Source organism: Mauremys mutica, chromosome 3 (assembly GCF_020497125.1).
Source record: "Mauremys mutica isolate MM-2020 ecotype Southern chromosome 3, ASM2049712v1, whole genome shotgun sequence".
Taxonomy (NCBI): domain Eukaryota; kingdom Metazoa; phylum Chordata; order Testudines; family Geoemydidae; genus Mauremys; species Mauremys mutica.
Genome location: NC_059074.1, coordinates 82315376 through 82340718, shown reverse-complemented (window position 1 = coordinate 82340718; position 25343 = coordinate 82315376). Strand labels below are relative to the sequence as shown.

Below are 25343 nucleotides of genomic sequence, written 5' to 3'. Positions count from 1 at the left end.
AACTAATTTTTGAGCTTCCACCTTCTCCGCGGTAGTTAAGAATTGTTCATGGCAGAAACAGTGAGAGAGAACTGAATTTAAAGATAAAGCATTTTAAACTGTTCTTCTGTTTGTTCAAACTGTTAATCTTTCTCCAGTGAATTTAATTCCCTCACTTCTATGGAAATTTTCTTGTCTATTGTTCTCTATGGTTTTACTAAGTTTGTTCCTAAAATGCGGTTAATCTTCTTGTATGTTCTGTTATAATATTTAATATTTTTCAGTAGATTATAGATTTTGGTTGTACCCGTCTAACATCTTTATGGCTGCTTTTGTTATTTTATACTTGGTAAAAATATTTCATACTATTACTGTTGTACTGTATAACCATCAAATTATCTAAAAATATTCCTGGTGACAACTTTACAGAAGTGCTGGGCATACACTTCCCCTAGGAAATAGAAATGGGAATTCCAGATTGAAGTATTGTGTTTATTTGTATTAGTAACATTTCACCATAAATTATGGAGTAAAGATGACAAAAGATCTTGATTGAGAACTGCAGTTTCCTTCACCCACTGATGTGAATAGTAGAGTCTTTAGATGAAATGATGATGTCACTGTGGGGGCTGAGTCTTTCTACTTGGATTTTGTGAGAACAGGTAAAATGATTTTGTGAAAAATCCTGATTTTATTTCTCCCCCCCCTCCCAACCTTCCCCTCCTTCTTTTGGCAGAGGGCTTGTGTATGATAGCCGGAATAACCTACAGATGCGAGGTTTGGTCGTATTGCTTATTTCCAAAGCAGCTGGTCCCAGCAATGGAGCAGAGCTTTCTTTCCAGCATGACATGGTCAGCGGGATTTATTCCAGGTATGGTGCAACCTCTTACAGCAAAAACCACTGACATATGTTTATTGGACAGGTGACTTCCATTATATCTTAATGGCTGGTCTGAAGGCCACTTGTGGAAAGTCAACATTGATTTATATACCAGAGGGGTAGCCGTGTTAGTCTGGTTCTGTAGAAGCAGCAAAGAATCCTGTGGCACCTTATAGACTAACAGATGTTTTGCAGCATGAGCTGTTAGTCTATAAGGTGCCACAGGATTCTTTGCTGCTTCAACATTGATTTATGTAATTATAAACTTAAAAATCCCCTCTTAAAATACCAAATGTCTGTGGGGTTTTTTTATATATATATATACACCTCTACCCCGATATAACGCGGTCCTTGGGAGACAAAAAAATCTCACCACGTTATAGGTGAGACCGCATTATATCGAACTTGCTTTGCCCCCCCCCCCATTCCTTGTTCCCTGACCACCCCCTCCAGAGACCCCCATCCCTAATCACCCCCAGGACCCCACCCCCTACCCAACCCCCCTGTCCCTTGACTGCTCCAACCCTTATCCACCCTCCACCCCCCGCCACCTGACAGGCACGCACCGGCAGTAGCAGGAAGCAGAGCAGCCCGGCCCCAGTCCGCTCCACTCCACCAGCTCCCAGCCGTGGCGCTCCGCTTCCCGCCGTCGGTGAGTGTGGGGAGGTTGGGGAAAGGATGCCCCTCTGCACTCACCTGTGGTGGGAAGCGGAGCAACGCGGCCCCAGCCCGCTCCACTTTCCTTGCTGGTGGGCGGCTGGGGAAAGGTCCTGCACTCACCTGTGGCGGGAAGTGGAGCGCCATGGCTGGGAGCTGGCAGAGTGGAGCTGGCTGGGGCTGGGCTGCTCTGCTTCCCGCTGCTGGTCAGTGCGGGGAGGTTGGGGAAAGGACGCCCCCCTGTACTCACCTGCGGTGGGAAGCGGAGCGCTGCGGCTAGGAGCTGGCAGAGTGGAGTGGGCTGGGGCCGGGCTGCTCCGCTTCCGCTGCTGCTGGTGAGTGCGGGGGGATCCTTTCCCCCAATCCCCCTCCCCTGAGCAACGCGGCTGGGGCCGGGGCGAGGGAAGCAGAATGGGCTGCTCCTGGCCCCCAGCTAATCCCCCGGGCCACTCTGGGACTGCGGGGCCTCCAAAAGTGCCCTCCCACAGCTCCTGCCCCCCAGACCCTGGTGGGGAGCTCCTGACCACCCCCGAGACCCTCTGCCCCTTATCGAACCCCTCAGCCCCGGCCTGGCCCGGCACCCTTAACACGCTGCTCAGAGCAGCGTGTCAGAGCTTTACCACGTTATATCGGGTCACGTTATATCGGGGTAGAGGTGTATATAATCTTTTATGTATATATGGTATACAAAGTGATGGCCTCCCTTTCCCCAACCCTTTGTATGTTGCTCTTCTTCTTCATTGTAAGTTGTCCAAGGTGGGGACTCTCTACCTACCTCTGTTTGTACAGCTCCTAGCATAACAGGGCTCTCATCCTGATAGGGGTTTCTGGGACCTTCCATGATGATAGGATTTTTATGAGAACAGTGTCCCATGCTCTGTCCTGGCTGTTTAGCAGTTAGCTGTCTCTAGAGCTGTGCTGAAATCATAAGTGATGTTAGAACTGGTAGAAAAAAATTGAAATTTTGACAAATTTTTATTGAAATTTTATTTGAACTTTGTTGGAATCCCCCCTCCCCCCAAATGTTTTCTTCACCATCTTTGAAATTTAATTTGTCACCAGCTCTGATGCTGTTAGACCAAAAACATGCAAATGCACAGAGGCATGTTTATGACCGGATCTATTTAGAAATAGTGATTAAAGTTCCCTTGTATGCTTTGATCTGCTCCAGTTTGGAACAGGAGTACATGAGTGTGCACTAGGGAAAACTGAGTGCGTGGAAACGGAGTCCACAATACATTTATACCCCAGTTTGTTGCACACTGTTAGTCTAGATCAGTGTTTGTCAACCTGGGGGTAGTGCCGGGGGAAGTCACAGGAGAGGTTTGGGGAGGTTGCAAGCAGGGCTGGCCTTAGGAGGTACGAAGCAGGGCAATGCCTGGGGCCCACACCATAGGGGGCACAGTAAAGCTAATTTACATGTTTCAGCACCAAATTTAAGGTAGAGGTACAATTTTTTCTTTCTAGTGGGAGGGGGGGGGTCATGTTTTTTTTGGTAAGTCCAAAGGGAGTCACCAGCAGAAAAAGGTTGAGAAACACTGGTCTAGACAAGCCCTAAGAAACATCCAAAAATATATAGTGGAGGTATTATTACAGAAAGGCCGATTGCGGCTCCCACTTGCTGCGGTTCACCGCTCCAGGCCAATGGGGGCTGCGGGAAGCGGCACGGGCCGAGGTATGTGCTGCCTGCTTCCTGCGTGCCAAAGGTTACCGATCCCTGGTATAGGAGGTATTGTCGTTTGGTTTGTAAATGATTACAGAAAGGCTTATCTTAAAAATGCTTAAGACAGGGGAGAGGAAAACAGTGTATATAGTCTTGAATGTGGTCATTTTGGGAATGGAGATACATTTAAAGTATTTAAAGCTGTAATTAGACAAGTGATTAGTAGAAGCATTTAAAACACTGAATTAATAATGGGTCAACTGGTGCAGCACCGTGGACATCGGTGAAGCTATGAGAATTTAAGACAGTTGAAGGTCTAGTCCAATAATTTAAGTGTAAAAGGAAGACAGAACCATAATAATATCTAGAATTAGTCAGACACTCAGAAGATAAAAGACCTTTAAATGCTGCTACACAGAACATTAGGGTTCATTACTGTCTGCAAAAGTGATAACAATGGAAATGTGTTAAATTTAAATCTTCTGTGACGCTTCAGATCAATAGCAAGGTGAAATATGGGAGAAATAATGCATTCTAGTAATAATGCTGAGGCGCTGTATATTTTGTATTATATATGGGCCAGATACTGCTCCCATTGAAGTCAGGGTTTTGCCATTGGTTTTAAATGGAAGTAGGTTTGGGTCCTCTGTAGTTTTTGTGAGCTTGTGTAACACTTTGTGGCACTCCAAGGACACATTGTATATGGAACTTGTGCCCAATCTCTATTTTTCTCAGTTAAACAGATAAAATAAAAAGGACAAAATGCTTATAAAATCAAGGTCTAAAAGCCATTTGCAATTCCTTTATGTATTACAAATTATATTTTACAAAGACTAGTTTCCTGAATAGGAACCAAGGGACATCATTTTCCAGCCGTGTAGTTTTCTCTCAGATCTTGGAACGGACACAGTCACTATTCTATCATGATGCTGGTATGTGTGTGGAAGTTAGAGGTGCATATTGACGGCAGAATACACCCCTTGAGGCTATGAAACAAAGAAACTTTATTTTACTTATTCCTTTTTATTTTTTACATTTTTAATACTTTTCAGGCTATGGAGAATACTTGCTGGAAATATATTCTTTCAGGTTATTTTCAGCTCTCCTGTAAATTATACAGTCTTTTTTGTTGCCATACTATGTAATTACTTCATCTATGTACATATGAAAAATGCTGGAAATATTATTTCTGGCACTGTAAAGAGCATCTTCATTGCCTGATATTTGAATGCTGTGGATGGACATTATGTTGTAGGCTTTTAGCTACTGGATATGGCTCACTTGCTCTTCGAGCAGTTGGTAGTGAGTAATTAATTGCTTTCCTGAAGTCTTACCATAAACTAAATTGTTCCAGTACTAGTCAGAGATTATACCAGCCCAATGTTTCTTTCCCGTGTTTGTTTTGGAATCCACGTCTGTGTTCTCTTTAAATCTCTGTCCCTACAGTGGTAGCCCTTAACTATCAGCCTGACATATTTGGTAGCCAGTATGTTGAAAATATAATTTGAGAAGAGAAGAAGGGGATATATAATAGAATATGCTTTACCCATTTAATTCAGAAAAAGATAAGTCAATTGCACTTTATATTTTGGAATGAGGTTTAATTATCATGAATTTTTCATCCTCCATGTTCTTCAGTAAAATAAAGTGCGAATAAGCAGTATGTATAATCTTAAATAAAATAGAATGTCACCGAGTAGTAGAATTAGATTAGGCCACTACTTATTTGTCTTCCTCTTCCTATCTCCAAATTAGTCAGTGTGTGGGACAAATGATAATATAAATATGGGGCACCTATTTATTTTTGGTGCATTTTTATTTTCTTTGTGTGTAAGCAAAGCTTTAGTTGGGGTTATGTAATTGTAAAAAAAATCAAACTTGATTTTAGTTGCAGCAAAGAGTCTCCTTCCCCTCCAGTTCCTGTATATAGCACTTGTATATTACTACTCCATACATAAAAAATGTAAATAAAGTGTATTAGCACATAGCTTTTCTTTTTGTTGCATTTTGTCTCCTGTTATCCTTGCTGTTCCTGCCATTTTTTTCTTTTTCTCTTATTATCTTTTCCCTCATTCCACATAATATGAGTAATTCTGCTTATGGAGAGCCCACACTACTTGTTATATTGTATAAAATCCAGAGAGGTGAGAGGTCTGGTTCTGTAGCTCGAAATAAGGGAGCGGTGGATGCCCAAACTTTGATAGACTGCTGCTGCTAATTTACACATAAAATTACCTACACATTTTTTTATCAAAAACAAGTGTAGAATCCTTATACTTGCAAGAAGCAAATTCATTTCTTCTTGTCTGAATTCACCAGGGATGGAAATCTATAGTTGATTAGATTTAGACTGACCTGCAGTTACAGGGAGGAAATGGCCAAGGGCTGCAATCTAGGAGTCTGAAGCTCCTTAGAGTCTGAAGTTCCCTCCTCGCTTCCTAGCCCAATGAACTAAAAGCACAGTAGAAATAAACAGAACATGTTGGGTGGAAGTGAAGAGAAATAAAAATATTGGAAACAAGAAATAAGGTAGTCTGACATGGCAATGTGTGTGTGTAGAAGTTCAGCATAAACTCTTAAAAGGCAGAGTGTTATCAGCAAACGGATATGCTTGTTACCACAGCATAAGGACAAGACTGGGTCTCAGCTGCAGATATTGCAGAGATTTATCTTATTAATGGGACTGCTAATTAGTGTTTGACTTCTAATTATAGTAACAATAGATCTTAACAATCAATCCTCACCTCTACTGGTGCACATTAAGTCTCCATCATAAAAGTGATTTTTGTTGGGACTTATTGTTCTTATCCACATCATCAGCATAGGTACAGTATCCTAAGTAGTGTGTGCTTTGAGGATCAACCAATTAAGAAGGGCAGAAAATGTGTAATTATAAAATATTCAGCACCTAAGAACATATTGAGTAGGATGGTATTCTTGACAAGATTGTTTGGTTGAAACATAAAGGAAAACATGATGAGCATGAAATCTATCCTAATTCTTTAAGGAATTTACAGTTTTGTTTTCCATACCTTAATAAAAATTGAGGAAAATCTACTAAGAGGTGGTTTAAGTGAGTATTTAAAATTATTTTATTTAACTTTTGATCTCCAGGATTAATGCTTTGAGATGCTTCATGTAATTTACAAGAGGAGTCTCAGGAGATGAAAAGCACATCCAACTTGATTACATATTCCTATTGATCATCTTTCACCCGCAACAATAAAAATCAACTCTAAATACAAATCTAACAGTATTACTAATTCATTACAACCATTTCTTCATTAGCTTTTGATTGTTTTCAACATGTGTAGTATTCACAAATACAGCAATTATATGTTGAATAAGTGAAAGGAATACAATGCAGAGTACATCAGAAATCATTGCAGTAAAGATTAGGAAGGACTATTGTAAGGACATAAAATAAAATCATTTCTGCAACACAGGAGTGTTTAGCGCTAGAAAACTGGATATGCAAAGAGCTACCAGCCTATCTAGAACAGAGTTCAGTTTGTTAAATATCATAACAGTTTAACGCTCTTAGTCAGGGCTTTTCTGTGACTCCTTAATGGTGGAATTTGCCATAGAATCCATCCCTTACTGCAGCATTCTGATCCAGAATCTAAGTTTTACGGTTGTGAAGAAAACCTTCCACAAACAAGCCAACACAATGGTGTAAATACCTGAAACAGTAACTTTGGAAGGTAAGACCTGTTTGTCCCTGGGATCAGTGGGGTGCTCACTCTGAAAACTTGTCAGCATTGTTAACTATTTCACTGCTGATGATTTAAGCAGAAACATGCAGATAGTGTGAATGTTCTGCAGTCCCAAAATCTTTCCTGCTCTTTCCCATAAGCTGCTCTTTCCTGCTCTTTCCCATAGCTGTCTTCAGCAGCTAAACCTCCCAATTTCTCCCTGACAAATTCTACAAGTGATGCATTTTCAGTACAGATTTCTGAAGTACATTGAAAATTACAAGAATAAAAAATATAGAAAATTAAATATTACAATAGTACTGATTGTATTTTCTTATTTGAGTCAGTCAAAAACTTGGATTAAATTTAAATGATGTTATCCTGTCTGCAGTGAGGCAGAAAGCTTGTGTGGTATACTGGTCCCTCCCCATAATTTGGATAGGGATGGAATATATTTTATATTTATATTTAATTTTTGTTAACATCTTATTTCGGGGTTTTATACTAGTTATTTAATGCCACGGATGGGTCTAGCCACTAATGCAGGATGTCTTCATAGCTCACATTAAGCTTTGCTCATTTATAGTTCTATGCCAAATCTATTTATTTAGAAGTGCTGTGATTTTGTAGGGTCTGTTACGGGGCAGCTGCCTCCCAACCACCCCTGCATGGCATGGGCTGGCTCTGCAGTGGTCCTGTCTCAGTTACTCCTCACGGATTCTAAAAAAAAAAAAAAAAAAAAAAACCCTACAGCCAAGTTTGGGTGTTCCACTGATTTGGCCCTTTGGCTAAGTAATTTAAGAAAAGTCCAACTCTTCTGGGGTGTCCAAAGAGACAAATGCAAAAACATAGTGGCAGCTCACCAAAAAGGGGCCATAAACTCCCACGGCTTCCTTCTTGGAGTCCTAGAAAGGACGTTCTCTCTGAGGAAAGTAGAGAAAGAGAGACACCATCTCTGCCTGTGCCGAGGCCCTCTTAGGGGGGGAAAAAGAGACCTAATTAAGCCACATGACCTGCAAATCATGTGACCTTACAGCATCTCACCACCTGGTGGTTATCTGAGTTTATCCCAGGTGTGACTGGGCCCAGCTCACGTTTAAAGGGGCCAGCCACCTTGTGACAGGGTCTGGTTGAATTCCCATTGAAATTAATGAGTCCTTCCATTCACTTCAAAGGTGTAGGGTAATATGGTATCAAAATAATTTTGAATTTTTAAAATCCGGTTGTGGGGCAATGATAGCCATGTCATAAATAGTAGAGCAATGAATATTTTTATCATGGAACTTCAGCCACCTACTTGCTCTCCACTTACTAATCAGTTTCTCATGGAAGTTATTCTAACATTCTAAGCAGCTGGGTTTTTTGCATCTGCTCCCCAAAACAATTACACCCGCACAACGCTCAGAACAAGCAAGAGTCAATCCTGCAGCAGTAACAACTTTCCATGCATAAAATGTTACCGGTTTAAAGTCTATTCTCTTCTGCTGCTGAAATAGGCTCACGCCATTGGGAAGGGTAGATCTCAGGCTTCTAAGAGGAACCTGGCACTTTCTTCTAGCCCTGGAACATCATAAGTAAAGGGATTTAAAGTTGTGGCATTTTTATGTACAAAACGTGACTTTGGATCACTCTTGAAGGTTATTATGACTCCTTCTGAAGCTTGTGCTGTTGGACTTGTGGTAACTAAAACACCTGGCCCTACAGGTAAAGGGATAAAAAACAGAACAACCCATTTTTTAAAGAAACTACAATATTTCGGAAATAGTTTTTCTGTAACGCATGTATATGACAGAATACATGTTGGGGGGTGATATAAGGTTTGCAGGAAGCGGCGCGGACCGAGGGATGTGCTGGCCACCGTTCCCGCAAGCCCCCATTGGCCTGGAGCGGCAAACCATGGCCAGTGGCAGCTGCAATCAGCCGAACCTGTGGATGCAGCAGGTAAACTGGCCCGGCCCGCCAGGAGCTTTCCCTGAACAAGTGATGGCCCTAGTTTGAGAGCCACTGCTTTAGAATATAAATTATATTTTGATTTGGACACAGCAAATTTTATAATTCCTTCAAGTAATTTTCCTGTTGTACTTTCTTCTTTTGATACACTCAGTCCTGTTCACACATTTAATTTTATCTGTATGTCTTACTCCTTTCAGTTTGGTAAATAAAATATTTATTCTCTTAACAGGTCTACTCATTTGGCAGGTGTCCTTTCTTAATAGGCTTCAGTTGTATAAAATAGTTCAGTGTATTTAACATGTCATTAATACTGAATCCGTTAACATTAAGGTTACTGCACCTTAACTTCAACTACATTGAATACAATTATATACCAACTCCTTAGAGACAATGTTTCGGGGAAACACTTGGACTGCTAAGCAGTCACTGAGAGGTTTGCTGGTGTCTATACATAATTGACACTACACAGTAATTGGAATCTCTATTACCCTAGTGCGATTTCTCTCACACAGTCATTGCAAATAACATTTGAACTGAATTTCAAAGGCTTGAGGCCTCAGAATCGGCCAATACAGAGAGAAAAAATATGGCCATAAAATTACTTGATCTTATCTTAGTAGTAGTCTCCGTCTTCTTTCAATAAGTTATAAGTGAGATCTTGTACAGTTCTGAGGCATTATATCTTAATTTAGGGATTTAAAAATATTTTCAATTTATTTTCAATAGTAAACATACATTTAAAATTCAGAATGTTTGGTAGCCATTGTGGTACATTTACCATGAAATAGATGTTAGATAAGATTTCATGATTGGGTTGTTTATTGGGGAGTTAAAGGATCTGAACTTAAGAAGGGAGCAAATTTAGATTAATTCTGGTTGGACAGAAGTCTTAATTGGTAAATAGTCATCCAGTAAGTAGTCTATGGCGGGCATCCACCGTAGTTCTGAGGGAGGAGTCTTAGTAATTGCCAAAACTGAACTCCTGATTCTTTTATCCCAAAGCCCACCCTCCAGCCTGTCACCTAATCCTTTATCTTTCCTTCGTGTTTGCCTTTCCTTTTGACCCACACATTTAGGTCATGCCTGAATCTTATTGCTTTTTCCTGCATAATATCTCCAACATCTGACCTTTCTCTGCCCACACTGCCAAAATTCTTTTCCAGCCTTGTTCCTCCCTGCAAATACCACCCTCCCTTCTCCTTCTCTTGGTTTCACAAAGTATCAATTAACTATCACTCAAATCAGATACGGAGGTATGTCTGTCAGGTTGAGGAGGTTGTTGCGGTTGCAGCTGTGGGAGGGCACAGGTGTATCTGGATGTTGAAGTAATTATGTCAGCTTGCATGGCATAGGTAAATCTGGCCTTATGAGTAAGTGAACGCTGAGCAGGTTTCCTGTGATTAGCAAATGAGATTTTTCATGGTGCATTTAAACTGTTCATTTCACAGGATGACAACTTCAGGTGATTTGTCTTGGGAGCAAGGATTAGATTCCCCACAGTGGGGATATAATAAATGGGGGTGAGGTTAGTTAACCCCCCTCACTACACAGAGATTGGGAGTTGGAATAATAAATTGAGCATCAGCCCCCTCCCCTAATTCAGTGCAGAAAGTGGTTGGATTTTCAGAGAATCTCAAGCTCTCATGGGAGGGCTCAGTGGTTGCTCTGTGAAGTTGTCTGCATAGAACTGTAGCCTTGTTTAGGCGTTGGAATGAGAAAATGCTTGACATTGGAATATCAAAAAGGAGAAGGCTGGTAACAGCTTGGAATGGGTGCTAATTTATATTATCCCTTTTACTGCTCCTAGGTCATGTGTCCTTAGGAAAGATCTTGCTTGAAATTAAAGATTTCATAAGTATATGGCCACGGGGCCAAATATTTTTTCTTGTTGGCCTCCTGCCACTACCAATAAGGAATTCAGCTCCACTCATTGTCTGAATTGTTTAGAAATCTGTTTTAAAACAAAACAATTATCACAGTCCCCTATATTGTGGTTTTTGCTCTCTGCCGTCACCTTTAACTTAGTCCAATCCCCTGCGTACATTATAACAGAGTCAGGAGACTAGGTTTTGTTTAATACTGGTTGTACCTGTTTGCACAAATGTCAGTTTGGCAGATGGGGAAGGAGCGGAGGACATAGTTGTGCTAATGACAAAAAATAAATTGATCATATGCATTAGACTGAACCTGATGATGCAGTTGGTATAAAGCAGGTTACAACTTCCAGGCAGTGAAAACACTGTTCTTGTTGTCATGCTGGCACAAGCAATGGGCAAAACCCCTGTCCCTGTCCTGAAGGGATTTAAAATCTACAATTCTTAGTGGTATGATTTGTACTTTGTAGACTCATTAAAAGACTTCAGTATATGACTTGTCAACACTGCCTGCCACTCTGAATTTAGGGGTTTGGCTTCACATTTTTAACCAGTGTGAAGTGCATCCTCATTTGTCTTGACACAACATTGAGATGTTTGCCTCTGAGAAATATATAACTATCTTCACACCCACGCAGCTCTTAAACAAATGTAAAAGCAAGAGAACAAATGTCCCCAAGTATTGTTTTCTAGTTGGACACACACACACACACACACACACATATATGTGTGTATATATATATATATGTATATATATGTATAACTGTGTAAATAGTGTTTTAAATGCCTTAATATGGGTGTACCTAAGAGATGCCATTCCAGTCTTTTCAGTAAATGTTTTTAACCTTCCATGAAATATTTAGTTGTCTTTTGTAAAATTTTAAACACTGTTTAAAGCAATAAACTGTGTACAAATGAGGAAATTAAAGCCAAGTCTGACAGTTCATCTTCATCTTTTAATTTTGTGACTTTTATCACTTTGTGTCGCAACCTTACTGTTTTTCATGTAGTTTTTCTTTAATTAAATAATATAGTGTTTGCTCATTTAAAATTGTCTAGCTTTGTTCATGTCAAAGCTATACTGGCAGTAAATACCTTTTTTCTTCTTAGTGCCCTGTTAGATAATAGTTGAGAAAATAATAGATTCCAGGGACCTTTGATCCACCATTACTATAAAATAAAATGCAACTTAATTTTTTTCCCCTGGCCATAATGGTTTTAACCTTGTGTACTAATTTGAATATGCTTATGGGGACAGAGTCTTAAATGAGACACAAATGAAGGAAAAATTGCTAATGCTGCCACAGTATATCTAATGAGCACTGTGTAATAAACCATAACCTCTTCAACATTTCTGTGGAAAATGGTGTGATTATTTTGGATGGCTGGCCCTTTGTGTATGGCTCATTACCATCTGGCATAATGTGTATTGATAGAGCCTGTAATTGTCAACTCCTATTTGACATGCTGCCTTTAATAAATGTGACTTGCATGGCTGGAACCCACTAATGTTTATATGGTAAACTGTAATTAAAGAAAATACATAGAGTTAGGTAAAATATGTGTGTGTGTATATATAAAATATGCATATATACATATATACGCACACAAAATATTTTTGTAGATGGCCTCTCTTTTTCTCCATTTTCTAGTCTTTCTTTGTGTATTACCCACTTCAGCGTGATAGTGTAGCACCAAGTACATTGCTTTGCCAGCAGACGCCTAAGTATCAGAAGACAGACATGAGTCTTGAACAGTTTGTTTCCTCTTGCAGAACCTGCTTATAGTGAAATGTTCTGAGATGATGATTCTCTATATATAGCAAAGTAGAATAAAAGTTGGTATACTAGTTTCAGGATAATGGGACACCAATCCTGATTAGGGCTTTTGGGTGCTACCATTACGTAAATGATAGATGATAATTGTAATGGGAAAAATGCAGTTCTGGTTTTGATGATTCTTAACTTAGAATTCAGTTCTTCTCTGGAAGAACTGGATTCACTAATAACAAGGTTGTCTGTGGCAAATAGTAAGCTTTATTCTTGCAAGTATGGACATCAACATTAATGGCTGTAGTATCTAAGTTTTCATTTAAAAAAAAGTTTCTTATCCTTATGGCTATGATGATAACCTTGCAAATGTAAACAAGTCCTGGGGGCTGCTGTTGCTGCCCACAGTTTTCCCAAGACATTGCAGAGGGAAATTAGCAAGAGTCAGGTCAGTATTATTCAGAACACTTTGGGCAGCAGTGAAACTGACAAGTCGGTTTCATGCTCCTGTTGGGCAAAACTGAGAGGAACTGCAGAGGCAGACACTAGAGCTGTTCACTTGGTAGAACCAAATAAAGAGATGTATACTCTTTAAATACTGTAGGAGACCCCCCCCCTCCCACCTATCCCAACAGCAACCAAGAGGTTTTAGAGTAGGGGAGGAAGCAGAGAGAGGGATGCACCTTTTCCCTTCCATCAACCAGGAGTGGTAGGGGAACACTCAGATTTATCAGATTCTGACCCTGTTGGAGACTACAAAAGATAAAGCCACAGAACAAAGCCCAAGCACAGAACCCTGGAAGGAATCCCTTGGGCATTGTCCTTGGACAATAGGTATCAGTCACTTAAATTAATCTTTGGTTAGTAGGCTTAATCCTCTAGCTGTTAGGCTGCTGGAAATTTTTTCAAATCCTTTGTGTGAGAAAGGGATGGTTGATGGGAGAGCAATTGTTGTGGCATGATGGGGGGGGAAAGTAGAAGTTGCAGTTGAAGAGTGTAACAAACAGAATGTACCACTGTGTCTACACCCTGTATGCTACTGTAATAATCTTTGTACAGAATATGCCTTGTGAGGTATCATTTGAAAACTCATAGTTTGCTGCTCATTATTGTACTGATAAAATGTCTGTGGCAACATTATATGTGAAGTTATAAGATTCCATTGTATGGTGTTCTTAACACATGCTTCAAACTGAGGTTGGCAAACAGGCCTGCCTCAAACAAAGGAATGTGTTCTCTGCTTAATTTGCATTTAGACAGTAAACAGAGTCATCAAGCAGAAAGCATAGATAAAGAAACCTCAAACAGGTGAGAGAAAGCAGCAGGGAACATCCCTCCTTATAGACTCTTTGGCTATGTCTATACTATGCACCTTTTAGTGACACAGCTGTGCCGCTACAGCTGTGCCACTAAAAGGCGGCAGTGTAGCTGCTGTTTGTCAGCAGGAGAGAGCTCTCCCACCGACAAAAGACTTCCACCCCCAATGAGTGGCAGTAGCCTTGTCAGCAGGAGAGCTCTCCTGCTGACAAAGTGCTGTTCACACTGCTGCTTTTCAACAGTAAAACGTTTGTTGTTCAGGGGTGTGTGTGTGGCTTTTTTTTTTTCACACTCCTGAATGACAGAAGTTTTGCTGACAAAAGTCCAGTATAGATAAAGCATTTGTCTTCTGAATTTCATCTGGAAATCTTTTCCAAGAGGGGGACTGATACTATAAAAGATGGACAAACACCTCAGGACACCCCTCAACTGTCCATCGATTCAGTGCACCAAAAGGGACAAAGGAAGCAGCCGTTGAACTGGAGAAGGGGTTCTGACCTAAGAAGTTTGCACAGTAAGTGCTGAAAGCATGTGGTGAGAACTGCTTTGAATTTAACATAGTTTGTTAAGCATTGATTGCGTTTTATCTTGTAACCATTTCTGACCTTTGTTTCATTACTTGTACCCATTTAAAATCTCTCTCTTTGTAGTTAATAAACTTGTTTTATCTAATCTAGTGTGTTGAAGTGTTTGTGAAACTCCATTTGGGATAACAAGATGGTTTTCTTGTATATTATTTCTGTTTGTGAACTGTCCAGATTGAAGGCTACAGCAGCAAAGCATTGTGAAGGGCACCCCAACTTAGAGGGCAGGGGTGACACAGCCACTTGTTAGTTTGAACTGCACCCTGTGTATGTCACAGAAAGGAAAAATGAAACAGAATAAAATGTAAGTAGAGAGAAAGTAAGAAATGTAAGAGAAGGGAGAGAATAAAGAGAAAACACCTTGAAGATTATGCAGAAGACACTGATAAATTCTAGGGAGAGGTGAGGGTGAAGAAATAGTGGAGTGAAGGTAGAAGGGAAAGAAATATTAGAAAGGCAAGATACATAGTACATTTTTTAATTGTGTGAAATAAAAAATAAATTGACAAAGTTGCAATTAGAGTACACAATAAACTACAATTAGCTGATTTATTCCTTTAAACTTCATGCATTTTGAGGTGGAGGATGACAGTCAGGTATTTTTCACCCTGGCTGAGCAGCTTAGTCCTCAGTGTAGTAGGTATCAGATAACCTTTAGATGTTGCGACTTTAGACATTGTCTTGCATAATAGATACTAAAGCCGTGATCATGTGATAGAAAGTTAGAGTGGTGTGTCTCAGAACTACTGTTTTTAATTTAGGTTTTTCCTTTCAGCAGTGGAAACTGCAACCTCTAACAACAACAACAAAATGTTTTGTAAAGTACAAACCTTTCACTTCCTGTTCTCCCCCTGCTAAAGGGGTGTACATAAGTGGAGAACCAGATTTTCTACCTCCATGGTTCTATTTACTGCATTGTATATACTGACCTTTGGGTCACATTTCCATTAACTATGAAATTCCATTTGATGGACAAATGGCAAAGAAAACTGTAAAAGTCTCACCTTTTCAGCTGTGTAAATAAACGTGTTCTCAGTTTGGCACATTATGGCTCCAGTGTACAGGATCAATTTGAATTTATTATTTGCACTTACATTTACAGAGGATTTTCCATACATCTTGTTGATATGTCACAAAAAGACATTAAAACTAGATGCCAGGTTAGCTCCAATATACTATCAGCACTTAAGAAATAATAATAATAAATAATAATAAATTAGAAGAAATAACCCTAACTCGGAGTCACATTAGTAACTGCAATATTTTCTTCCTTGTACCTACATTTCAAGTAAAGAATTACTGGTTATTTTGAATTTACAGATAGAACACACCATAAGTGCCACTAAGTTGAGGAAATGTATTGGAAATTTTTGAAAGAGAGAGAGATTGAACATAACCTCCATAAAAATGCAAGGGATAATCTATCAGGTTAAAAATCATGGACAAAATTTTCAAGTTTGAGTGTCCAGTGTTAGTCACATCTATTAAGAGGGGCTGATTGTCAGAGAAGCTGAGCACCTATTTTGCTCCTATTGACTTCACTAAGAGCTGTGGGTGGTCACTGCTGAAAATCAGACTATTTAATTAGGTGTCTAAATATACATTTTGGTGACTATTTTAAGGTGCTCATTTAAAAATGTTGCTCCATGTTCCTGCTGTTAATAGTATTTCAGATTATTAAAATTTTTAAAAATATGTATTTATCACAATTTATATTGATCTGTTTACTTTTACACTTCATTCAGTTTTGACAGTGAAAATGAACTAATCAAGTTCACTTATTCTGATGACATATGGTTTCAGAGTTTGAGTTGCAGGTGAAATGTTTAAACTGAACTAAGCTGTTTTCATTGTCTTTTTTTTAAAGCCACGAAAACACTTTTACATTTCTAGCTATATTAGGTTTTAGAAAACCATTTTATAACAGAACCTAAATTTTGAGTGTAAACTCCCTGATAATGTCTCTTAATATCATGTTGACTTATGTATCATAACAGTAAATTGTTGCACAAGGCCATTTTAACTGTTTGCACTCAAGATGAATGGCTAGAATTTAATATGAAAAAATGTGCCTGATAAAATAAGCAAAAAGGACAATCAGGATGACATGAAAGCACATTGTTAAATATATAATTAAAAAATTCACATAACAGATTCCCTATTCAAACCTATTCCATCTTTACAGATTTTTATTTATTTTGCATCAGTCTGTCAGTCCTTTTGCCATTTATCATAAATGGTCATGTGGGCTTCAAAACTTGCATTAATATCGGCATGACATGATCATCTTTGTAATAGCTGTACATTGATTTCAGAGTAATATGATACTGACAGTCAGTCTCATTCAGATGATGGGAAGAGTTAATATAAAAAAAGTCTGAAATATAAATTGGCAATTATTCAGCAAATGTTCAAAGTTTTCTATTTCTGCTGTTTATCTATTTGTGTATATATAGCAATAGGACTGATGCCTGCACATTTGTGCTGGCTTTTCTGTGAGAACTGTACATTTTCCCTGCTTGGCATGACAGAGACAGCCTGCTGCTCTCAGGGTGCTATTAGGGCAGTTTATCTGAGGACATTTGTAACTGATTCCATGAAATACATATGGCAAGGGTCCTCCAAAATGCACAGATGTAGGACTGTGATCTTTAGAGGCTGAGGTTCAGCAGTTTTGCTGCAGTCTTCAGTAGTCCACAAAACTGAAACTTGCATTCACTTAAACATTCCTAGCTTCCTATTGCAAACCAGTCTTCTGTGGCCCACTGTTAACCTGGCCTTGCAGAAAAGTCTTATGATTGCTATTGTTATTACTTAAGAAGGATCCCTGCTCTGAGGAGCTCAGAGCTAAGGGCTGGTCTATTCACAGCTTTTGCACGGATGTAGTTAAGTTAATGCAAAAGCTGTGTGCAGACAGGCCTAAGGACAAACAAGTAGATGGAGGTCAGCGGAAGGGGAATAGCATAGACAATTTATATACTACTCAACTTGATTTACTACAGGCAATACAGAAGAAGTGAGTGGTGGATTTTGCAAAAGGACTTCAATGTGGACAGGGTGGGGTGTTGTAAGTGAATTTAGGGAGTTCTGTCCCTTGTGCACAGTACTCACGGAAGAAGGCATGGGGGTTATTGTGTGAGAAACAGGCAAGTGATGTTGGGGATGTTAGCTGAGCAGAGGGAATGGGAGGCAATGCAAAGCTTGATAAAGGAAGGATAAGTATAAAGGAGGCATATTTATGTACAGCTTTGAAGGTGGTGACAAAATTTACATTTGTTATATCTTATGGGAAGCCAAAGGATGCATTCAAAGAGGGGATATGTATGATCAGACTGACAGGCAAGGAAAATGACAGCAGCATTTTGTATGGACTGAAGGGGCACAGTGTGTATTTGGGAGACCATAGAGGAGGTTGTGATATAATAAGGGCCTGAACCAGTGATTTGTCTGTGGGGATGAAAAGATCTTGGAGATACTGAGGAGGAAGCAGGATTTGAAAATGGCCTAGGTATGTGGGGCAAAGGAGAGGGAGGAGTCAAAAATGTCACTTGGGTTACAGGGCCTGAATGTCGGAGAAGTTGGTGATGGTGGTTTCAAGAGTGATAAAGTAGGAAAGTGGAGAAGGTCTGCGAAGGGAGATAAGGAGCTAGGTTTTGATCACATTCAGTGTAAAGTGACAAGACATCCAAGAAATGTCAGAGATACAAACTGAGATTTGGGATTGGGTGGAAGGAGACAGTTTAATGGTGGAGAGAGAGATTTGTAAATCATCAGCATGCAGATAATTGCTGAAGCTGTGTGAGCTGAAGAGAACACCTAAGCACATGGTGTAAAGAGAGATTCGCAGAGTGCCAGGGACAGACAGACAGCCTTGGGGAACCTCAATAGAGAGTGGGAGAGGGAAGGAAGTGGGTCGACTGAAAGAGATGCTGAAAGTGCAGTTGGAGAGGACTGCACATTCATAAATAGGAGTGGAAAGTGGTCAGTGTAATCATGAATGGGAGTAGCAGTGATTCCTGAGCAATGATTTTATTAAGATGTGGTCCATGTAATAGTGCAAATATGAGAATCTCTACCATAAACCCAAGTTTCCATAAGATCACACCTAAATATATTTATTTTTATTTGGATTAACTGGAGAACGAATCAGTCATCTAAGCTTAGTTCAGTTCATTGGTTAAGATGGAGTATTGTACAGTTGATATATATTTGGTACTGTCTTAATATGTATTGTTATGGATGAGACTTAAATGATTGTTCTTCACTAAGTAATGCTGTAGAATGGGTATTGTTGTAAATGTAATTGTCAGGACTCTCAGCATTTTGTTAAGGGCCTTTTAAAAAAGGGTAAATCTAAGTATATAAATAAATAAGCTCTTTGGGGGCAGGGACCATCTTTTTGTTGTGTTTGTACAGTGCCTAGTGCAATGGGCTTCTGGGTACTACCACAATAAAAATAATAAAATATAATAAATGAAATTTATTTTAAAAAATCTCCTAGGTTGATGGCTTCTGCAACAAGTTTGAGAGCAGAGAATTTTTAGAGCCAAGTTGTAACTCCCCAAAGAGAAAGATAAATTGGTGGAAAATAGTACATTGATTAGAAGATAACTAATAGACTTTCTGTAAAGAGGACATCTGATAATTTCCCCAAATTATGTGTATAACATGGTACTCATGAGAGCATGAATACTGTTTGGAAAGCAAAATGAATACAGAAAATAAAATGGAAAAAAAATCCAGATACTGAGCATTTGGAAAGTATGACACTGATGTATTTATGCAACCTTTTCATGGAGAGCTGTGCTGAAGTCAAAGAGGGGATTTTGGTTTCCTTCATTAAAAGCTTATTAAATGAAGAAATAGGACAGTCGTTGTTTTGCTTCAATAGTTGGGGGTCAGAGAGGCAGGTCTGATCTCCTCAGAATATTAATGTCTGCCTTCAGCTGAGGGAAATGAGCCGTCACTTGAGTTAGCTGAAGCTTTATGTGCTCGTCACTAGGGATCCCCATATGTCCTGGGATCTTCAGCAGTCGGAAATGGCAGAACTCTGTTGTAGAGAGCAGAGGGCTCTCATTAGTATTCCTAACAGGTAGTTCAGCTCAATCTGCCGAGAGCAAGTCTGTTTAATGTTGATCAGCTGTCCATCTGATAAATTGAATTGATACGGACATTTCCTCCAAGGGCTGCCCTGACAATGACAGCAGGAGCATCGGGATGTCTTGTTAGTCCTTTTTTTTATCAGTGCTTGAAATATTGTTAACCCTTTGGTATACCCAAGGCTAGAATATGTACAGTACCTTGTCATTTGTGTGGCTGTGTATACCGAAGGATTTTCTCCCCTGCCTCTTTGGCCTGGTCTACACCAGGAGTTTATGTTGAATTTAGCAGCGTTAATTCGACTTAACCGTGCACCCGTCCACACCAGGAAGCTAATTAGTTCGACCTAGAGGGCTCTTTAGTTCGAATTCTGTACTCCTCCCCGATGAGGGGAGTAGCGCTAAATTCGACATGGCTATGTCGAATTAGGCTATGTGTGGATGGAAATCGACCTTAGTAGCTCCGGGAGCTATCCCACAGTGCACCACTCTGTTGATGCTCTGGACAGCAGTCCGAGCTTGGATGTTCTGACCAGCCACACAGGAAATGCCCAGGGAAAATTTGACACACTCCGGCGCCTTGTGGATGTTCTGCAGGACCGCAGGCAGGAGGACAGAGCCCCCCTGCACTGTATCTGCAACCGCCCTCCCCCGCCACAAAGTCCCAAACCCCCCTCACCAAAGTAACAAGAAGGAGGGGCGACAGGGGCTGTGAAAACTGTCACTGCACCCCTGCAGAGTGCACAAATACAAGAAGGCTCTCATTCCCTAAATGTTGAGAAGTCCTTCCCTTCCTGGCTCACCGAAGCCCCAGTCCCAGTTTCATCCCCTAACTGTGTAGTTGATTATTAAAAGTAGTTTGCTGTTAATTACTATTTCCGTCAAGTTTTTCTACAGAAGACTGTCTGTGAAGTGGCGGGGGGGAGGAAGGGGATTGTTAATTGCATAGGACAGTCACCTTTACCAGGGTACAGACACGGGGGCAGGATCAACAGCAGGTCACATACACAGTGCAGTCAGTAGGCACCCTGGTCGGTCTGGGAGGTGTTTTCCATGTTCTGTGTGGGTGGGGGGTACGTGGCTTTGTGGCATGGGAGGGCGGTTACAGAACTTATGCAGCGGTCCTTGTCCCGGACCACAGAGCCACACAACAGGGGAATCTGTAACCGTCCTCCCCCGCCACAAGGTCACATAGCCCCCGCACACAGAGTCCCGAAAAGGAGGGATGGCAGGCTCCGTTGAAACAACCAGTCCGGCACTGCAGACCACTCTAGGAGCAGGAGCCTATCATTCCTCGAGTGTAGAAGCGGTGTTAACATCACTGCACACCCTACCCACCACAGTGTGCGTCCCTGTTTCAACCCTTTAACGCAAATTCATTAATAAAGAAAACGTTGTTAATTAACAATGTTCCATTAACTTTATTTTTAAACGTGTGTTGGAAGGGGGGAAACGTGGTGAACGGGGTATGTAACCGCAGAAGAAAGTCAACAGTAACTGAAGCAGGGGCAGGTTCAGCTTCTCTGTAAAGAAACTGAACAGTCACAGGTTACCCTGCTCCCTGAGGAACCTAGCTTTCAAAGCCTCCCGGATGCACAGCACTTCCCGCTGGGCTCTTCTAATTGCATGGCTGTCTGGCTGAGCATAATCAGCAGCCAGGCGATTTGCCTCAACCTCCCATCCCGCCATAAAGGTCTCCCCCTTGCTCTCACAGAGATTGTGGAGCACACAGCAAGCTGCAATAACAATGGGGATATTGGTTTCGCTGACATCCGAGCGAGTCAGTAAGCTCCTCCATCTCCCCTTGAGACGGCCGAAAGCACGTTGAATGATGACAGTTACCCAAGACCACCCTCGACACATTTTTCCCCCCAGCATGCATTGTGGGGAAATCCCAGAATTCAAATGGGCAGCGGGGACTGCGGGAACTGTGGGATAGCTTCCCACAGTGCACCGCTTCCAATGTCGACGCTTGCCCCGTTAGTGTGGACTCAAAGTCGAATTAGTGTCCTTAGTGTGGAGACACAAATTCGACTTTGTAAGGTCGATTCCACAAATTCGAATTAAGTTAAATCGAACTAATCTGGTAGTGTAGACATACCCTTTGAGACACAATGTTAGGCTTGAAGTTTGTTGCCTAAATGGTGAATGCTTTGCCCCCTGCTGTGTCTCTCAAGAGTAACACTTCCCTGCAGGAAGCAAAATAGTGAATAATAAATAATGTCATCTTTTAAAACTGTTTAATTGAATAATTTTTGTTCTATGGTAATAAATGTCATTGAAGCCTCAACTCACCTCCCGCAAGCCGCTCTACTTTCTTGCCTGCTTTTAGATGCAGTAGAACTCTAACCTAAACATGGATCACTATGGGTAGGTGGGGTAATTTATTTACAGAATAAATCTGTGCTGAACCGTTTTCCTTGGGAATAAGTATGGAGAACCTAAAAGGGTTCTGTGTAGGGTTACAGTTTAATTTTATGTTTGGTGTCTAAGGCCTTGATCCTGCAAACACTTGAGTACATACATAACTTTACTCATGTGAGTCATTTTCATTGACATCAGTGGAACTACTTAAGTAAGTAAAGTTGTGATTGTGCTTTCTAAATTGCAAGATTAGGGCCTAAATGTACTAATTTCATGAATTGCAAACTGTGAAATTAACAAACCGGTTTACTGCTTTGCTACTTGATTGGTATTGTTCTGCTTTCTCTCTTGCATTCAGTTGTTGTGCCTGCGTCACATGTTATGATTCTAGCATAGGCTCAGGTGTCTGGTCTCCTTGAAATCAGATTAATTGCCAAACATCACTGCTTCAGAAAAAAAAATCCTTTTATCCTCTTCTTTTTATTTCATACTTCAATGTAGAAGGTCAGGTAAGCACTCTCTGAAAGAGAGGCAAGTGCCACTGCTGTTTATAGATTGCTTACTGGCTAAGGGTTGGCAAAGTGTAATTTTCTCTTTCTGTGGGTTGACTTGGATATGTGATCAGCTTCCCCTGAACATTCCTTACACTCTGATATTGGTCCACCAAATTTAACATTATTTTATTCTTACAGCTGTTACATCATTTCTTCTTCTCCAAAACTGAAAAGTGCCAAATTAAGGGGAGCCATGTAGAAAGAGAAAATACTTCTTTTTCCGTGCAGGGATTGGGGCCTCCTATATTGAGCCCATTAGAATACTTCAGAATGAGAAATTGACTTGTAAAATTATCCAAGTAAAATTTAATCTAGCATTGTGCTGCACAGAGGAATTTAGATAATCTCCAGTTTCTACTAAACAGATCAACTTAGTTTCATCATCAAATGTCATTTGCCCACTGCTTGTCTATTAGAAAATCTGGCCCCATTATTGAAATGTGAGGCGGTATCCTACTATTACTCCCCCTCCCCCAGTCCAGGGAGCAGTCATTTATTGCAGCACTTTTCTAATGCGTAGCTAGTTTTTAATCCACTCCTGACCTCTCGTTCCCGCACCACTATGAGCACCCTATGGTTGGTTTCTTAATAGTTTCTTTTAAGGGACATTGTCAAAATCTTTAAAAATATATAAAAAAATATTGACTAGTTACCTGTTTGAATTCTTTGAGAAAGTTAATAAAATAAAACAGAGAGGAAGATTTCTTCCCTTCAGAAGCTGTGAGGATTTGACCCTATCATGCTATACTTGCCCAGGTGATATCATGCTCTCTCTAATTACCTCTTGTGAACTGCGATTTCTAAAGATTTATGGTGAAGCAACAATTATAAAACATTCTTGTGTAGATGAGGAACTGTAGAATGGCTTTTTATCAAAAATCTGCATTGTGTTTGTGGCTTCAAAAATAAATCTCTTATCTTTGCTTTAAGTCAAAGAAGTCTGGCAGAGATTACAGAGTTGATCCACACTGCCTTCCTGGTGCATCGTGGGATAGTAAACATTGGTGAGCTGAAGTCCTGTGATGGCCTACTGAAGGACATGCAGTTTGGAAATAAAATAGCTGTCCTGAGTGGAGACTTTCTTCTAGCAAATGCTTGCACAAGCCTAGCTCAGTTACAGAATACTAAGGTAAAAAATGTTTCTATTACTCTAACAAGTAACAGCTCTGGTTGTTAGAAAACCACTGAACAGATAGTCTGAATTGGGACATCCTTTCACTGTAAAAATTGGCACAATTCTATTATATGTGCAGATGAATTGACAGCTGGATGTTGCTCCAGGTACATCTACCACAATATTACAGAAATGTTACCACTGCTAACGCTTTAGTATCTGTTCTGAAGCAATGATGCCATAGATAGTAGTGGATTAAAAGACAGGCTGGTGAATTAACATACATATGCTGCTGTGTCTTCAAGACATGTAGGAGTACAGTACATCTTTGGCAACCTGCTAGGTGAAGTTCAAAACATATTTAGTTGATTATTTAGTTTTATATTGTGGTGGGTTTTTTTGGAGGGAAGAATGGATTCTGTTTGATTTACATTTAGGGGATTCTTCAGGATCTTTCCATTTTGGTCTGCACAGGTGTGATTTGCCTTTTTGCTTTTAGTAAAATTTTGTTAGACATCCAGACAGCTTTGGGCATTGAATGCCCTATGAACAAAAATACATCATCATTTTAAAAGACAACTGCAGTCATTTTGCTCAGCTGAGCTGTCTGAAAGTTTACAAGATAGGAGGTGTTTATCATTATGAATAAACGTGTGTGGGTGTGTGTGTGTGCGCGCGAGAGAGGATATATTTATGCACTAGGTAAAAACCAGTACTGTCACATAGGTGTAATTCGTAAAATGGGGAAAAAGCCCCAAATGGCTGAGAACTTTAAAATTGTAAATAATAGACTGTGAATCACAGTGATGATTGAACCTGGTAATATTCTAAACAAATAGGCTGTCTGGAGTGGCTCATGAACGTGAGTGCCAACTTCAGGGCAGACTGTTACAAACCAGGGCACAAACCCCAAACTGGTTGTGAGTTCTATACTTAGATTTCTCCAACCAAGTATCAAATGTGAACCCCCTAACAGCCTTAACATGGATTCACAGACAATTCCCTTGGGCACTCCTGTCTATCTTGCCATCCAGGCAAAACTGTCCTTGTGATAGATGGTCCCTTACATCAAAAATCACAATAATATTCAGGTTACTCCCAGTCCAAAGGACCAGTCACTTACCCAGTCAGTCAGTTGTACCTCAGATTACACACCAAAGACAATGCTTGCAGCCAATCCTATAATAAATTAACTAACCATTTAACTGAAAAAAGAAATGACAGTTATTTACAATGTTAAAACAGGTAAACATGGACATACAAATGAGTCTGAAACTGATGTGATGAGTCCACCTTCACATCTCCTCTTCATGGATGTGGGAGGAGCAATCTACAAAGTCTTTTGTCCGCTGATATTCTGTAATGACTTGTCTGGTGTCTAAGGGCCTTCTTTTGTTGGAGAGGAGATAACACCTCTTGTGGTAAATTAGCATTTCACTCTTGGGAATGCTTCTTTCCTGACTGGGGGAGCACCCAGGTTTTAGTTAGGGGTATATAGTACAAGTCATGGACAGGTCACGGTCTGTGAATTTTTGTTTACTGCCTCTGACCTGTCTATGACTTTTACTAAATATACCGGTGACTAAAACATAGCCTTAATTATAAGTAAGATTAATAGATGCAACAACTCTTAAGTGTTTCATAAAGTGTAAACACTAAACACATTTTTATAACTCTAATACCTGTTTTAACAATACTGTTGCATAGGTGAGCCAGACTGGTTTGCAGCTATGCATTTGTCAGTGTTCAGTGAGGCGTAGGGGCCTTGGCATAAGCTGGCAACTGGTCCATCAGCATCACGTCCTTCTAGTTGTTTCACACTGACTCATCAGACATTCTAG

General features: G+C 40.3%; 1 protein-coding gene across 3 annotated transcripts in view; it reads left to right on the top strand.

Annotated features, from left to right (window-relative positions):
- Positions 1-25343, top strand: part of PDSS2 (decaprenyl diphosphate synthase subunit 2) — a 173327-nt gene that overhangs the window by 77568 nt on the left and 70416 nt on the right. For all 3 annotated transcript variants that reach the window (XM_045010406.1, XM_045010405.1, XM_045010407.1), the window contains exons 2-3: positions 716-850; positions 23319-23517. In XM_045010406.1, the coding sequence (XP_044866341.1) occupies positions 716-850; positions 23319-23517 (334 nt within the window). The remainder of the gene's footprint in view (positions 1-715; positions 851-23318; positions 23518-25343) is intronic.